General features: G+C 33.0%; 1 protein-coding gene across 1 annotated transcript in view; it reads right to left on the minus strand.

The window, feature by feature from the left end:
• LOC125068004 (E3 ubiquitin-protein ligase Ubr3) overlaps nucleotides 1-18,529 on the minus strand; it is a 69,758-nt gene that overhangs the window by 27,321 nt on the left and 23,908 nt on the right. Inside the window, exons 2-5 of the mRNA XM_047676938.1 lie at nucleotides 5,004-5,217; nucleotides 1,648-1,773; nucleotides 884-1,019; nucleotides 67-188 (exon numbers count right to left, since the gene is read on the minus strand). Of these exons, the coding sequence (XP_047532894.1) occupies nucleotides 67-188; nucleotides 884-1,019; nucleotides 1,648-1,773; nucleotides 5,004-5,217 (598 nt within the window). The remainder of the gene's footprint in view (nucleotides 1-66; nucleotides 189-883; nucleotides 1,020-1,647; nucleotides 1,774-5,003; nucleotides 5,218-18,529) is intronic.

Genomic DNA, 18,529 nt, shown 5'->3' on the forward strand with positions numbered 1-18,529 from the left:
AACTAGATGAATATTAAAGTATATAGAATTTTAGTAATATACAATTATTCAGCTAGGTATACATACTCGTCAGGTGGATCGGGCGCTGGAAAGGAATCTATGGCCTTCTCGTACATCTTGTTGGATTCGGCCATGTAGGTGCCGTACTCTGTGTCAGGGTGTGGTGGCGACACAAGGTCACGGTACATCTGGAACGTATCATTTAATGTAATGTATTTTTGTATAATAACTGTTCTTTATAAATACAAGCTTGACAACTGCAGCTTGATCATATTTTAGATGATTAAATACGAATGAATTTTGATTCGTCTTTCAATGAATGCAGTGCTCAACAATACCATATTAGTATTTTGTTACCGAGTTTCGGTTTAAAGAATGAAACTAGTGTTATTACAAGCACGAGGGACATTCCATCTTAATGCCCAAAGTAGCCGCATTAATAGTAAATAATAGTTTGTATTTCGTACGGCGCCAATGTCTATGAGCAATGGTGACCACTTATCATTAAGAAGCCCCTTGGCCTGTCCGCATGACTATTGTATAATAAAAAAAAACTGTTTTCTATGGAAGTCCCAGCTTAGATGCCACTTTAGTCTAGTAGCTTATTCCGGGTAAACCTAATAAAGATTTTATCGTCAATTCATTCTAAGTAAAAGCCCGAAGTGAGGAATATGCTAGTGATTTATTCCCGTAACTGTAGTAAGTAGGTAAGGCACTTGTTCCTGTGGCGAATCTCATTTCTCATGTCTTATCCGAATATATAATTGAACTTATGGACTGTCTTTGTTTGCGTGCACAATGTCTACTGCGCAGATAGTCGTTAATACGGCTGATCGTAAAATTCAAAATTTAGGCAGGTATTTATAGATGGTGTATGTCTTACCTGTGGATTGATGAGAGCCTTCGTCATGGCGGAACGCATGAGGTCACCCATGTTGTTGAACTCCATCAGCATTTGAACGTAGCCCTCACATTCTTGTACAGCCAATCGGTAGTAATCGGAGTTAGCGGCTCCCGTACTGTAAGATACAAGATTAATATTAGAATTAAAACAAAAGAAAAGAATCCAAGGTTCCTTCTTAAAGTTCGCGATAAACATTTTTTTTATATATAAAATGGACAAATTTTCACAAAATACTATTTGTAAACTGTTGTTAAATAAAAAAAAAAAAACTTCTGAGATTCCGATGTAATCAACATTCCAAACGACCGGCGGTAACAGTCCTTAGTCTTGAACCTGAAATCTTTCCAGTCTTAGTCTGTGTAAGTTAGTTAATTAAACGCACTTGGAACAGAACAGGTCTCATGGCTTGACTGAAATGTTGAAAATCAATGTTGTTTACACCTTTAAAGACGTATCACTTTGTATGTTACCCAAGTCAGATATTAATTTTAAGTGCTTAGTGTTAAGTTGGTGGTGTAACTTTTTCCAATAAATAAATCTTACGTGAATCTGAGCCAATAAAATATGACTGTGTCGAAATGGAAACTAAACTTTTAATAATCTGTGCATCTATTATTCAAGAAAACAACAACCAATAAGTAAAATAATAGTTTCATTATTTTAAAAATAACTATATAATAAAATAAATATATTTTTACTACGTCGGTTAAATTAAGTAAATTATATAAAATGTTAAACTTTACCTGCTTTCTCTGAAATGTTGTAGAAGTCTTAATATAAGACGCGGCATCATGGCTTCCGCGACGCACATGAGCTCGGCGGGTGCTGTTCCTGGTCTCGGACATTTGTTGCCGTGATTACTGCAGAAGCTGGAAATAAAATGGAGATTTTGAGCCGAGGACATAGGGCGATCCTTTTTTTAAATATATTTTTAAATCTTTATAACCAGGCAAACATTCAAATTTTGTTTTGTTTTACGTAAGAGTCAATAGCGCAATGGATAACAGTCCGCCTAGCGATGTAAAAATTCACAGAATCGATCCCTTTGGGCTATTGTCGCCCCCACTCCTAACACAAGTGATGAGCTTAAAGGGGTAAAGAGAAATATTAGTAATTCCTTAATTAATTTGGGGCATACTAGCAAGTATTCCTTTAAAAAATAAAAAGATAAAGTGTTATACATATATATATATATTTAAAGTTGCACATAATTTACATTTGGTGATATCGTCTCTAGAGCCAAGATGGCCCAGGCACAAAAAAAAAATCTGTTTTTAGGTATTTCTTTCCGAGTTTAGACAGAGACTATGGTAGCTCAGCAAATATGCGTGGCATGGCAAATCTAAGTTATACCACTCTCTCTAGCACTCAAGAATGTATAGTATATTTCTACCAGTGACTTACACTTTATTTAGAATTGGAGCATTAGTTCCCCCAAAAAATCCCTTACAAACAAACCAATTTTACTTAATTATAATATTAGTTTAGATATGTCTCATTAGTTAAAACATGTATGAATATTATTACTAAGAAAAATAATTAGTAACTACATATTTTTTGTATCGTCTACCATCGTTTTTCACAACATCACGCCCTAATATACTTTAATGGCTTTCGAGCATTACGGCACAGCGGACGTCATCTAATCAACTCTGACCATGACCGACATGATTAATTTCAAGCCACATGTGACATGACATTACCGAGGCTGGGTTCTCGGTCAAGGTCGGAACAGAGGTGAAGTTCGTTTGCGTAACTGTGTCGACTGTTTTGGTTTTCTCTGTCGCTGACGTTACAGAACAATGGCCGTACGTTACGCAAGAATTTAAGGTGGGTGAGCGGTGTTTCCTTTTACGACGTCGATACGAAAAATGTATTGTATACTAGCCGATCCGCGTAGAACATCACTGCTCCGCGGGTTGTAGACTAATATATAGGCGATGATTTGCTATCATATGCATAAGCATTTGTTCAAATTGTACTTATAGATCATGAGATTATCCTATTCAAACAAACAGACTATGTACTCGTAATTGCATATAAGACTCATAGGGTGGGATGTACTCATGTACATAAGCTCAAGCCAAATGATGGGAGGCCAGCTAAGGAATCACACTAACCACATCCTAGGCTAACCATTGAATTAAGTCCGGCTTTAACTTTACTATTGAAACCAAAAATAGAAAGAAAAATCTTCCAATAAAAACAGGGAATCGAATAAAATAAAACTAAATTTTATTCATGGAGGCTTTGAAAATTTATTTAATAATTTACTAACGAAATTACCAGATATTATTAACTTCACATTTTTTAATTATCTTTAAAGGTCTATATTTGGATAATATTCAAAGGAGTCTTGGGTTCGATTTAGATGACGAATTTTATTTAATATTTTAGTTTTGAAAAAAAAAACACACACACACACACCTGTATTCTTAGCTTATTTATATACCTATCTAGACAGAGTGTCGCACTACGTGTGAACTATAACAAAAGAGCCAACTTTATTATCTTTATGTGTCAGTTACAGTTGACACTCGACAAACGTCTTAAATAATTTACTAGTGTGCGTGTACTTGAAGCGTTCTCAGCTTCGACATTTTATCTATAAATAATCAAAGCCTGTATAAGTTAATCTAAATTGGATAAAATCACCGGCATAATTATGTAATCATTAAGAAAGAAAAAAAGTTTTTATATCACAATAAACTTTTATTACAGTTTATTGCAATGGGTTATATTACGTATTGTCATTAATTTTTATTTTTATTTTATAGTAGGTATATTGGAAACATATTTTTTTAACAACAAATTTCGAACACTGTCGTCAACAATCATTTTCACTTAACTCGGTCCTGAGCTCAAGTAGGCGAAAATTAGTGGAAACGATGGATCGGACAAAATAAACTTAATTTACATCATGAATTGTTCAATTGTATTTTTTATTACATAGACGCTGTTGACATTTATAAATTTGTACAGTTTAATTTTTTTCGTCATCGACGTGACTGCCACCTGTTTTCTGTACTACACGCAAAAGAACCGGTTCCGAGCTATTATTCCATACTTAGTTTACATATCAATCAATTTTAAATTTTTGTAAAACTTTATAAGTACATAATTATATTTTTTTTATTGAATATAAAATAAGTTACAGACATAAAGCCAATATGGTTCAGTAGTTATAACACGTGAATCTTAATTGAATATTGCGGGTTAAACCCAGGGCAAACCCCATCCATAGGTAGGTCCTACTTGCTCGAATTTTAACCGCTTAAAATCCATGTCTTCTATTTCATCAATCTTAACTCAATAATCTACGAGATAAGATTAACATTAAAGTAATTGTATGCCTCGAGTATCAAATGAAGATAAAGTAAGGAATCTATATTTAGTGACGCGTAGGCAGACCACTGCGGCCTGATTACGTCAGAAGTGACGTCATGCGCGCCCCGGTCGCTGATCACGGCATAGTTTATAAAATATCTCTAGTTTAGGTAGTTACTGCAATCAACTCAAATAAATTTTATTCAAGTATATATCACAATGAAGCGTTTTTGAACCGTCAATATTTAAACACTACCACCGTTTCGGATAGCAGCCTCTAGCGAGAAGAAACGACAAGATACTCGCATAATTGCTCTTTTCAAATAAACAGATTTACAATGCTGTTTTTGGAATTTGTCCTGTGATGGAACCCGAGACTAAATCTAGGCTTTTTTAAAATAAATTTTAAAATAAAACATAGATACAGTTAAGGTTGTGTTTCTTTCTACCGATGGTCAATCTCTGCCTAATTTATATGACAAGAGCTTCCGCGACTTCGCGCGCGTTTGAATTTAACAAAAAAGTTATTATGGCCCAAGTCACTCGTTATTACATCAGCTATCTGCCAGTGAAAGTCCCGTCAAAATCGGTCCAGCCGATCCAGAGAGTAGCCGGAACAAAGAGATGGACAAAAATTGAAAAAAAAAAATTGGTATATGTTCCGTGAATACATACATACATATGCATTTAGCAAAAAGCGGTTATTATAATATTACTAAAAGACACTCCAATTTTATTATATGTATAGTGTATAGATGATATTAAGACTCACCCGTCTTCCTTCATGACCGAGTTGTCCCCACAGTCACAAGCGCCGCCCGCCTGCGACAGGAACATGTTAAAGTCGTGCGTGGAGTGGTCCCCTCGGTGGAAGCACTCGCGACAGATCGACATGCACGGCGATATACCGCAGGTTCGACATCTGTATGCGACGACACGCGGTATCCAAACGAGACCGCATTTGTCGTGTTTGTCGTAACTCCGCACTGCAAACAATAAATACATTTATGAATATAAAATTAAATTACAATAAATACTTAAAAAATTTACAATGATATACAATCCAATTAATCCAATTAAGTACCTTAAATATATTGTGCATTTAATTTAGATCAATATGGCCCTTTACAGCATGTAATTTAAATGAATATTTTCGAAGGTATTACAGATTTAAAACGCAGGGACATAGCGCCTTGTATTGTTTAACGACTCAAAAATTGTGAACGTTGTAAGACATTCTGTAGTATATTTAGTGGCAGCATGCACCCGTGCAAAGCCGGGGCGGGTCGCTAGTAATCTATAAATTATTTAAAATATTAATATTTTAAATGGAAAAGTAACTGCCTGTCTCACTGTTACTCTATCACGGCTATATCACTGAACCGAATTTGATGAAATTTGGTATGTCGCTTGAACTCCAAGGACGAACATAGAAATAGTTTTTCTATGCCTAAAACCTAACGACCAACCCCCAAAATAGGCTTGACTGATAACATCTCCTAGACTTACCATCTAACGGCCGAATACTGATCCGAATATTTAAGTACATATCAACTATTTTAGAAACCCGACCTTGCAAACTCAAACGTCAATTTTAAGCATCAGTCAAATTTGAGAGCGACTCAAGCTAAAACGCCTTAAGACCCGCGAATATAGCTAGACAAGTGTCTTTTTACTTTTAATTAAAAATTGTATTGCATTAAAATGCTAACGCAAATCAGTCATTGTCACTGTAAAAAATAGTATTTATTCACTAAGCTACCAATGCCCTGCCAAGAATTCGATCTAAACGTTACGTAACTTTTTACGAATTTTTAGCGGAACAATAATAATTACGTGGACGTTACATACTAAGCGGGGTACAGGCTACACAAAGCCTACCACCTATAAAACACTTTTAAAAATACACCGTGGTCGAGTAATTTCTCACATGAGTCGTTTTAATTTTTTTGCTTTTAACTTTTTTTTACCTTAAGATAATATGAATTAGTGATAAAATTGGATTTAGTTGGCTGCGCTTGTCTGTAATTGTTGTTTATTCAATATTAAATTAAATTAGAATCGTATATTACGTTGTACACAAATAGCACATTGCATTGAAGTCGTCGGATTTAAAGACCAAGATCGTTCTAATCCGGGCAAGCTCCACTGAGTTTACGAATTAAATTCTGTCGATGTTTGGTTAGATTATACAAAGATAACGTTATTAAACATTTTAGTAAAGCTACAAAGTATCCTCTATTTTTTTAATTAAACACTAGGATTTAATTATTAAAATGAAGTTTCGCGTTTTTCTTCGCCTACTGGAACGACAAAAATTCAATGTAAAAAATTTATTTATAAATAAATTTTATTTATTTTATAAACAATTTATAAAAAAAAAGTTGTCAAAAATACATTTGTGCGTTGAAGCAAACCACATATTACTTGTTTGCAATTAGTTAATAAGTTACAATTATAATAACGATTGGTTACTTTATACCTATCTCACTAAGACAATTCTGACAGAGCGCAATCCACTATCCAACTACGCAAGTTGCAGTGTGCAATTAATTTATTATATAGCTCACATATACTACTCAAATACTGTCTACGTCTTCTGTCGGTCTCACAGAAAAGAATAAAAATGAGATTTAGGATCTGGGACTACAAGTTCACCACAAACAACTCACTAACCGAAGAGCCGAGATGGCCCAGTGGTTAGAACGCGTGCATCTTAACCGATGATTTCGGGTTCAAACCCACGCAGGCACCACTGAATTTTTAGGTACTTAATTTGTGTTTATAATTCATCTCGTGCTCGACGGTGAAGGAAAACATCGTGAGGAAACCTGCATGTGTCTAATTTCAATGAAAATCTGCCACATTTGCATTCCACCAACCCAAGATCTGGAACAATTTAAACTGGCCACTAGATCATATCTAAAGATCTAAAGCTACTAAAAAAAATACCAAATGATAAGTTAAAAAAATACCAAATGATAATACTCAAGATCTGGAACAATTTAAACTGGCCACTAGATCATATCTAAAGATCTAAAGCTACTAAAAAAAATACCAAATGATAAGTTAAAAAAATACCAAATGATAATACTCAAGATCTGGAACAATTTAAACTGGCCACTGGATCATATCTAAAGATCTAAAGCTACTAAAAAAAATACCAATATAGCGTTTAATGTGATCAAATAAATCGTCTCTAATCGCGTTAAGATTATTAAAAAAAAAACATAGTGAAATATACCATAATTATAAAACAAACGTTGTTAAATGCGTAATATTCAAATTTAATAAAGGTAGTCAAATAACATTCTTATCGTTAGTGATATTGAGCGACCAAATATTTGCCATGACTCATATCGGCCCAAGTATAAAATAGCGTGTTAAACATCTACCCATTTTAATTGTAATTACCTACTAATTGTTTGGTTATTATATTTACTAGCTACTCGAACCATCTTTATAAAATGCTAATACTCTATTCCAGCCATAAGATGATAAAAGCCAAATAAACACCATTTGACAGCAAATTGATGTGATATCATTGGTCGAGAGCTCGATTAATCTATGATATTCACTACTGATTTGCAAAAAATGACGTTTTGAACATCGAGGAAACTGTTTTGGAAGTATAATAAATATTGATATAAGAATTAAGTGTAATAGTAATTATAAATAAAGATATATTAATCATAAACTCTTAGTAGTGCACAGTATAGCTGAGTAAAAAGAAATTCGCATGAAATACGTAAATCTAGGGTTTGTTTATCTTTGTTCCTACTTCAATTGGAATAAACTATACATTGAACGAAAAAGAAAAAAAAAGCCAACGATACTTAGTGGTAGGCTTTTGTCATATTTTCTACCGCCAAGCAGCAATTCTTTGTATTTTTGTGTTTCGGTTTGAGGTTTGGGACATAATAACTTAGTTCCCAAGGTCGGTGGTGCATTGGAGATGTAAGGATTTTTTTGAGGCGCCAATGTCTTTATGCGGGTTACCATCAGGTTTCCCATTTGACCGTCCGAATAACTATTTAATGAAAATGAAAACATATTTTTGGGCCAAATTATTTGTTAACTTACGCCGAATACCTCAGCAAAGTTCCATCACATTGAGCAAATCATAAAGGATAAACAGTTATATTTATATGTGTAACTAAAGAATATAAGAGAAAACTTTAACTATAATCTAAGAAATATAAAAAGTTCCTTAGTACGGTAATTAAATACAATTAATTTTATATATCATGTATGAAAATCAACGAATACTAACTCCACACTTTTTCTTCACCTATGTAATTTAATTGAGTAATATGCCATATTAATTAATGTTTTTTTTTCCTAACATTTTAGTTTATTAATCGGCAAAGTTAAAACGCACCGTATAAAATTCCCATTTCACGCTCCCAAAAGACTTTTGTTTGTGAAATTCCCATTTCATGCTCCAATTGACTGGTATTCAAGAATTGGTACCTTTTTGTATACTAGAGGTACCTCCTACCTACGGAGACAAATACTCATACCACTGATATCATCAGTGGTCAACAAAGCCCAAAGAAATTGGCACCATTCTTTACATCGAAAATGCCCTACCAATCTTAGTAACTAAGGTGTTATGATCTTCTGCCTGTAGTTACACTGACAACTGGAACACTGCCATAATCAGTGTGGCTGTTTGCCGGTAGAATATGTGTGGACATGGGTACCAACTTCCAAACGTCGGGTTATATTCGAGATAATTAAATAAAATAATAATATAGACAATTTATTAACAGAAAACACAATAACATTTTATTCGCACGACCCGGAGTTCAATTCCAAGAATTTACAGCCACACACAGAATTCATGCACTTATGGATTTTCAGTTACAGTTTCATAAATATATATAACTGTATAAGCAGTTCAGTCAACGATGTAACTTTGCCGCGTATGCTCCTCAAAATGTAAATTATCATAATCTGTATTGAAGATATTATGTGGAAACAACACACACACATAAATCCTACTAAAATATACGTAGATAAGGATCTCAGGGGGCGTAAAACGTGAAGGTCATTGAACTTTATAGCTTATTAAAATAATATACATTCTTAAAGTCTTGATTATATAATGATCTCGTTTTTAAGAAACTGACAAATGTCTCCTAACATTGTATCTTTCCTTTATCATATGAGTTCTCTAGAAAACCCCACGGAAGGTTAAAAAAAACATATTAGTAGACCTTCAATTACAAGTTCAAATGTCCTTTTTTAAATAGAAAATGGTATGTGCCAAGTTCAAGGCTGTGGCATATAATTAAAGCTGTCAGTCAGAAAAATGCCATTTACGTATGTATCATATACAGATTTATAAAGGTGATGATATCGTTTGTCCGATTTCCGCCAGGGTCAAGGTCAATCTCGTTTGAGACCAGCCAGGACATATAAAACACTATAAAGCACAAAGTGGTGGTTTTCTATTCCGTCTTTCTAATAATTCTATGGGGCTTGAATCTAGAATCTCGGGATATGTGGCCTTATGTCGAGCCATAAGACCAACGAGACAGCTATATAGGTAATCGCGTTTTAGAGTCTGTTCTTTAGTTTAAATACAACTATGGCGATAAAATTCAAGTGACTGCGGTTTTCTTAATAATAGCATATCTATGATTAGTACAATTTTATTGGCAAACGTTCAAAAAAAATTTGAAGATCACTCTGTGATTCCCTCACAAGTTATTTTAATATCTAAACCAAACATATTATCAGATTTTATCAGTTTTATATTGATAATCATACACTGAAAGATTCTTAAATAACTCTTAATTATGTTATGAATAGATCGGAATGGGTACCGGAAAACATACTCGTTAAACGCAAATTAGTTAACATATTCAATCAATTTGTAAAAATTTTCACGTTACGCGTTAAAATATTGTCAGACGCGTAATTAAACACAACTAGTCGAACAATTACAGTGATATTATTCTAAGATAGAAACCCGAATAGATAAGGCTAAGAAGCAGCGAAACGACGCAATGCGAAATTATATCGAACGAATTTTATTCCGCCGCCACGAAAACGAAGCTTTGAAACAAATTTAACGTACATTTGTTTAATGGCGAGCAAATCTACAGATATATAGATTAAAAATGTTTTAAAAAAAACCATTATAGATAATACTTTTTACACAATACATGAATATATATAGATGAAAGCGTGGAGTTATTAGTCTTGAGTTTCCAGTATATAACTACAACTTTAATTGTAAATAATTTATAACATTTGTGAAAAAGAACAACTAATGAGGTTCTAGTCGATTCTTCTTGATACTTCTTTGGGTCCCGGTGGTAGCTTTAGATCTTCATGTTAATATATTCAGATCCATTATTTCGTTATACAGAATTATACGATATACTTAGACAAACACTAATAAGTAAGGTTAAAAAAAGTAAAATTATTAGACCGTTGATATCACGATTTACATATATATCTTTAACATATATGATAGTTTTTTTTTTTTTTAATCTAGACGATTATTCAAATATTAATACGATTTATACGCAACCAGACACCAATTACTATATAAAACTGACTCTATAACCGCAAAGATCATCAACGCGTTGATTTACAGGAATTGAAAAAATATTATAGTTAAAATACTTACAGAATAGTATATATATATATATATATATATATCTATTTGAAAACATACTACAATTCAGCTGGGACTCATAAAGCAGTCAAATATATTTATATACTGGTTTTGTTAGTTACAAACAAAAAAGCTGTAATATTCTTATTCAATTACAAAAATGCCAAAAATATAACGCCTCAAATTAATAGGGAATGTTTAATATTGTCGCAGCAGACTCATATCAATAACTAAACTAAGTTTAAAATATAATTATCATCATAGTAATTTTTGCTCGTATTCCGCTTATTAGGTACAAGCCTTGAAACTCAGTCTATTTATGTACTATATGATAAAAATGGCTGCCAAACCTAACCTCTTGGAAATGGTTTTATAATAAGTAAGTATATCGCTGACAAATTCATGCAATTTTTTTATATACATATACAAAATACGTTAATTCGGAAAAAAATAAAATTAAGTAAATCTATTGAAATATAATAAATTTATTCATCAACAAACTGGCGCCTTATCTATGATCATATTATGTGTTATAGGAACCAGATTCCAATTCAGTCTGTTTTTGAATTAATTTATTTAAAAGTATATACTATTATACATATCGTACTTGAATTTTAATTTTACTTTTGGAACTTGTTACCACAGAGAGGCAGGTGAGGATCGTCAATGAGCTACAGACATCATTTATTAAATTAGAAAATAGAATACCGTTTATTAAGATTGAACATGTTGTCGTTTTAAGGGTTGATTATCAGTACTATGGCATAAAAAGAGACTATGTCCTTTCTTAGGGTTTAAACGTCAAATTTGGTCCGATAGTATGACCGTGAAAGTGCGACAAAATGTCCGAGTTACGTTCGCATTTATAATATTAGTATAGATTAAGAGTAAGATTCAATGTTAATTCTACAACGCTACTATGCCGAGTCGGGTGCTTTTATATGTAAACGATATAACTTACGATGTTTTAATATTAACACCTGAAGCGAGATCGAGTTGAAACTATTAATTAAGCACATATAAAGAAATACCTCATATCGTCGTTTGGCATTCAGAAGAGCGAATGTGAAAATATTGCATTTTTTTTCTTCTTATATCGATAGTATTTATCTAAATAATAAATAAGAAAAAAAAAACAATATTTTCACATTCGCGCTTCTGAATGCCAAACGACGATATGTAAACCGTTAATTTACTTTTTTGTTCGTTGACATTTTTAAAAACCGTGTTGTTACCACTATAGCATATTAGCATTTAATTTAAAAAAAAATCAAAGAACAGAATACACTTACATTTGTTATTTAAAAGAAAAGCATTCCAATTGAGAAAATAAAAGTAGAGATGAACTCAACGCAAAAACCACTTAAGATACACGGCTCCTCCATGAAGGTGCTTAAAGAGAGTACAACTAAAACAAGATTATTTAATTTAAGAGTATACTCGTTTAAACGATGTAATGATACTAAACTTGTCCATGATAACTTGAAAGAACCGGATGTCCGTATTTAAATATAAATAAAAGTTATATTTACTGAACTTATTTATAAAGCAAACTCTAAGAGACTACCCCACTGGTCATGATAATTCGCGAGTGTTATAAAAGAAAAACCAGATTTGATGGCGAAGAACTGAGTTAGGGATTGCTATCTAGCAAATTCAGTGGGATTCAGTGTGATTGTGATAAGTGCGTTACGGCAAACACGTTGAATGATCAGGAGTTTAGAATCATTTTTTTTTAGTAAGACTATAAAAAAGAAACTTCGAAATATTTACATTTTTATTGCTTTTGGACTTTTTTTTAACAACGTAGCAATCGACGTCGATTGGTTACAATAAAGTATTGAAAATAACAATCAAAATAAAAATATTCTTTATTCAAGTCGTATAAGCACTTGACTTGACATTTGACTCAAACAGAAACGTCTACTAGTCTACTATCCACTTTAGAATGTAGATTGAACCGAGAAGGACCGGGAGGGAAATCAGTAGTTGCTGTATTTCTCAAATGAAATAGCTATAAAATACATACAAATATATGGAAATCAATGAAATCTTCAAAATATAATTATCTAAGTAATTTTAATAATATTATAATTGCGAAAGTTTGAATAGAACTTTATACCGCTAAACGGATCTGAATGAAATTTGTCACAAAGTTAGCTTACAGTAAGGAATAGCTTACTTTATATCTTGGAAAATACAACCTAATTGAATCCTCTGACACACGGGCGAAGCCGTCGACTAAAACTGGTTGTATAATAAGTCTTAACAGACCTATTAATGTCTTTCTACGATAACATTTGAAATTATAAATAGACAAAGAGAAAAAAAGTCTTAGAAACCTTTTTATAAAAACGAAAAAATCTTATCATAGTAGAGGTATATGAGGACTTAGGATGCATGGACTTAGTGCAGTCGAAAACTAACAAACTAACTTGTTCACCGAATATAAGTTGCTAATAATAACTATCTATCCTTCCCGGCGTCGCACTTTTGAATAAGTATGTTATCCTGTGATGTTTCTTTACTAATAAGATAAAAACAATCGCCAACCTACATATTTGCCCGAACAGCAAATACATCGTACAACAAAATACTCGTATTTTTGCACGCCTTTATAAAAAATATCTTATAATATCTCTAAAACTACTAGTTCGAATTAAAAAGTGTAAAAGACAATATTTATCTGCACAAAACCCATAAATTTAATACGTTCCTTCGTTATTTTTCGTTTCGGTTCGATGTCGTTATTTTTTATTTGTATATGAAATACATGTTATATAAAGTAAAAAAAAAAACATCTATAGTCTATGCAAGAAGAGGACAAAAGCAAAATAAACAACAAGGTCAAGAGCTTGAATAATCTATCTATGATTATGGATTTGCGAAAAAAAAACCGCTTTGAACGTCGACGAATCTGCTATCGGAAATTTGGCAGTAAAATTATAGTGGGTATAAGTAGTTTAGTGGAATACTGTTGAATTATAAAATGCGATACATTAATGAAGAACTGCTAGGAATTCACAATATAGTTCAGCTATTAGGAAATTGTATGGAATATGTAAATCTATGGTTTGTTTATCTTCATTCCTTCTTTGAATGGAAAAGACTATGTACATAGATTACGGACTATCTGTAAGAGCGTTTTTACAATATCCGATCCGACGTCGGAAGACGATAGCTAACAGCCGATACGAACACCATGCCCTATTTTCACACATTTCCGACAAAATCGTTTGCTCCATACCTTCGTGGGGGCAGTTCATCATACCAGACATTAATATAAAACTTTATTTACTGTGTCTATTATATTTAAGACGCAAAAAAAGATCTGTACGCAAACAAAACAAAATAAAAACGCAAAAAAACGCCGCGCATAGGGGTCTGCACACACAGAGACAATTTAAATGCACGTAAGTATAGCAGCACATTTACAAAAAACGTTCTAAACCTTTTGGAGACGTAGAAATCGTTCATACAAAGGTCTTGTATGTCTTCGTTTGTTATACTTTTGACAGTTTGCGCTTTGAAAGCGCCTGGACCAACAGTTTTCTCTGCAAACTATATCTCAACAAATATTTGACTTATAAATATACTATACAGCTTATATTCACCCGGAAAATAACCTAAAATAATATGAAATCAATATGTATATTATTAGTAGTTTTTATATGAAACGAAAAATAATAAACGAACGAAACTTGATCCTTTATTAATAGTATGTTTATCGCAAATTCTATCAAAATAATCTATAATAATACGTGAAGATAAACATTATTATATACATATATAATAATGTTTATCTTCACGTAGGTACTAACGGACGTAATTTTAGTTTCTGAACTGTTACTTTACATGGGAATCGCTTTTGATGAGTAGACTCGTGCGCATTAATGTATGTAATTTCAATTAAAAACACGTATGTTTCATTGAATTCCAAAAGTCATTCGGAATAGTTCGTGTCCAGCGGCGCAGGTGTTCTGTAGACGTGCATAGTTGTGTATCAAACTTGTCTATTGTAATTGCGACATTCAAAATTAAATGATACGCCATATCTTTCAAGGGTACTTACGTATTAACGCCACCGCAGCAAAAAAACTACGAATGCGTCAATACAGTTAAGGTTAGGTTTTACATATAATTTTTTTTTTATATATAAAACCTAACCTAACCGATATTTTCGGTTTCAACCTTATTGATTATTCTATCTTCCTAACTAATAATATAGGTGCGAATGTAAGTTCGTTTATTTGTTACGCTTTCACGTTTTAAACACTCTAAGATCAGCAAGAAATTTGTTTATACATTGTCAGGGGCACAAAGGATATATGGTACCTAATATTGCCCCTCTACAAACGTAGACGTAATCATGGCCGGAAACTAATTTATTTCAATTTGATTACCATATTTAAAAATTACTACAAAATAATTATTTATTGAGTCAATTTCATGTACACATTTCAAAATGAAAATCTCATGATCATAAAAAAACTTAAGCTGAGTATAAAACAATATTAAAAGTTTAAACTTCTTTAAATTATTTAAAACTCTGGCAACTTAACCAGAACCCCAATAAAAAAAAAAACGACACGGGAGTATAATTAAAAACAAAAATGATACTGCTGTATACTAAGTCGCAACGATCAAGATCATTAATACATTGTATCTAATCATCATATCAGCGCTATAATTACACAAATGACAAAAACAATTAACAGCATCTTATGTCTTAGCGTTATCCAACAAAGTGCGCATTGGTAATTATAGGTCGCGTGCGCAGGCGCATCAACGCTCTCGTACAATAGGGTTCCCAACCATTATGATATACTGACTAACGCCTGCTTTTTGGGGCATGGCTTTTTTAGAGTAAAATTGAAGGAAGTAATTTGGATATCTAAGTGCTATGATTAGAAAATAATATAGACTAATGGCATTTGGGCTGTCTGGTACTCTGCCAGAAATTCCACATACACTCACTTATAGTGAATAATTGTATTATCCAATAAATAGTTACCAATTACATTATGCCGCACGTTTTATCAGCAGCCTTATTACGATTAATTTCTACGAACGTATACAACTTGTGCTTAAAATTCAACGACACTAATTACACATACATTTACAGAATAAATTAAATATTTTATCAAGATATGTTTTACATTAATACCTACTGTCGGTAACCTCAGTGGTAAAACGTGATTTATATATTTAAATACAAAAAAAACCACGTTAGTTGTAGGGTTTTATGCAAGCCCGACTGGGTAGGTTAGGTTAGTTATCCACTCATCTCATATTCTAGCGGCAAAGAACTTAGTATTGCTGTGTTCCGATTTGAAGATTGAGTAAGACAACGTAACTACAGGCACAAGGGATATAACATCTTAATTCCCAAGATTACTGGCGCGTTGATGATGTATTAAATGCATAATATTTCTTCCAGTGCCAATGTCTATGGGCGAAGGTGATTACTTACCATTAGGCGGCTAATTTGCTCCTCTGCTATTTTAATTTATTAAAAAAAAAATATTGTCTACAAAAATGTCCCCAAATTTTGTCATCTTATTTTTTATTTCAAGGCAGTTGACAAGTTAACATAAAATATAATTATGGTACTTATTCACACACATTCCATTATAGGACTATTATTAAAACAGTAGGTACTACTCTACTAGTCATTTTTTTCGCATTCTCGTCCTTGTGACAACCCTATCGTACAAGCCATATATGGACGTCAGATGTTATTACAATTTAATCCTTATTACGACGTACTAAGCACTACCAGGTATCTGACTCATAGTTGCTTTCAATGGTTATTGCCCCTGCTGTCACGGTCATGTGATATCCAATTGACATTTGCTCTTCCATTTCACTCGGAACTCGTTTTTAATAAACTAGTAAAAGTCAGGTTGTTGCAAACGTACATTAAAAAAGGATTAAATTCAAAGAGAAAAGATGCAAGACTTTCAGACAAAACGGAAAAAACGGTCGTTAAATTGAAATTGTATTTCAATTTAAAGGATTTAATTTAAAGAGAAAAGACGTTTCAGATAAAACGGAAAAACGATCGTTAAATTCAAATTGAATTTACGAAACATAACTTGGGCTCTTTGTTCTTAGAACATTTTATTATACCTCCAACATTCATCTTGATATGAATTCAAGTTCAACGACTTTACTTATAAACATTTTTAAAAGACAGTTATGTTAAACACTGATTTATCTGTTTTTGTCATCATTGATTTGATATTCGAAAGAAGAAGACACTGCATTGTTTACTAATCATCCCATAAACAATATTTACTGGATAATCCGTAAGAATGTACATGTGGAATCAGGCGGTTTTTTTTTGCGTTCCTTGTCCTTTCAATCAAAGTGACACGTCGAAACAAAAGAATGAAACAAAAGTGGCAAATGAATTAATGGCTGAACCGATTCAACAATGTAAGGTATTGGCAATCGGTATGAGAATGAATGTTCACTGTACTGAACATTTTTCAGTGTGAATGAGTCTCGATGCGCCATAACTGATGAGATGTTTCACTTCGGGGGCCCAATACCTTGTTGGCTATTATTGACTGAGACCTCTGGCTACCTAGCATGATAAATAGCACGGTTGGTAGCAAGAGGCACTGGAAAGAGGTGGCTTCTTTCTGCGAAAATGTTATGACGTAGCAGGTCACCAAGCGGAAGTCTCTGCTGACCTGCTTCACTGAAGAGCACTAGGGAGAAGGCATTGGCACTATTAGCTTCTCCCGCCTTATGCGTCACCCATACCATACCCATAGTTATTGGAGGCCTGCAGAGGCGGGTAATCCGTAGGCGATTCACGTCGAAACAAAAACGGTGAATATATCTGATATCACCTTTAGCCACCTCTGAATAGTTAAGTAACAAACACTTTGCATAAACCCTATCTTCTTGCTGAAGGGATTTGTGCAAGCTCGCCTGGGTACCTACCCATGAATACGATGAGTACCTACTCATCATATAGTCTGCCAGCCAGCCGTTACATCTTAGCTCTTTGGTTGAGCATTTGCAATATTAAGAGTGGTTAAAATTACTTAACTCTTGAATCTTATAGTGGCAATGCCCAGCCAACCATGGGACCTGAGTTGTTGATGTTATTATATCTCTAATTACATTGTTTATTCATTCTTAAACTGGAAAAAATATCATATAAATCATTGTTGTTTAGTAGAATAACGTACAGAGTAATTAATTTATACATAGGTTATATATATATATTAATATATATACGGGTATAATAGGTATATACGCAGTCTGTACTGCTTGTTCCTTTTTTCGTTGAATCCTTATGTATGCTTGTATGATTATTGTATTGTATGCTTTTACAACAGATGTTCTTGACAATATTCTTATCCCAATTTTACTTGGGGTCGGCGCAGCATGTCTTCTTCTTCCATACTTCTCTGTCGGACGTCATCTTTTTGTAACATTATTTTTAACCATATCGTCTTTCACACAATCCATCCATCGTTTCTTTGGTCGTCCCCTACCTCTATATCCATCCACATCCATTCTCACAAATTTCTTATTCAATTGATAGATAATTTCTTATATAATTGTTTATGCAGTAGGTACATTGATATAGTCTTAGTTTTCTTAACCATCCAATACATACTAGAAGGACACATAGTGTGAAG

This window comes from Vanessa atalanta, chromosome 13 (genome assembly GCF_905147765.1).
Source record: "Vanessa atalanta chromosome 13, ilVanAtal1.2, whole genome shotgun sequence".
Lineage (NCBI taxonomy): Eukaryota > Metazoa > Arthropoda > Insecta > Lepidoptera > Nymphalidae > Vanessa > Vanessa atalanta.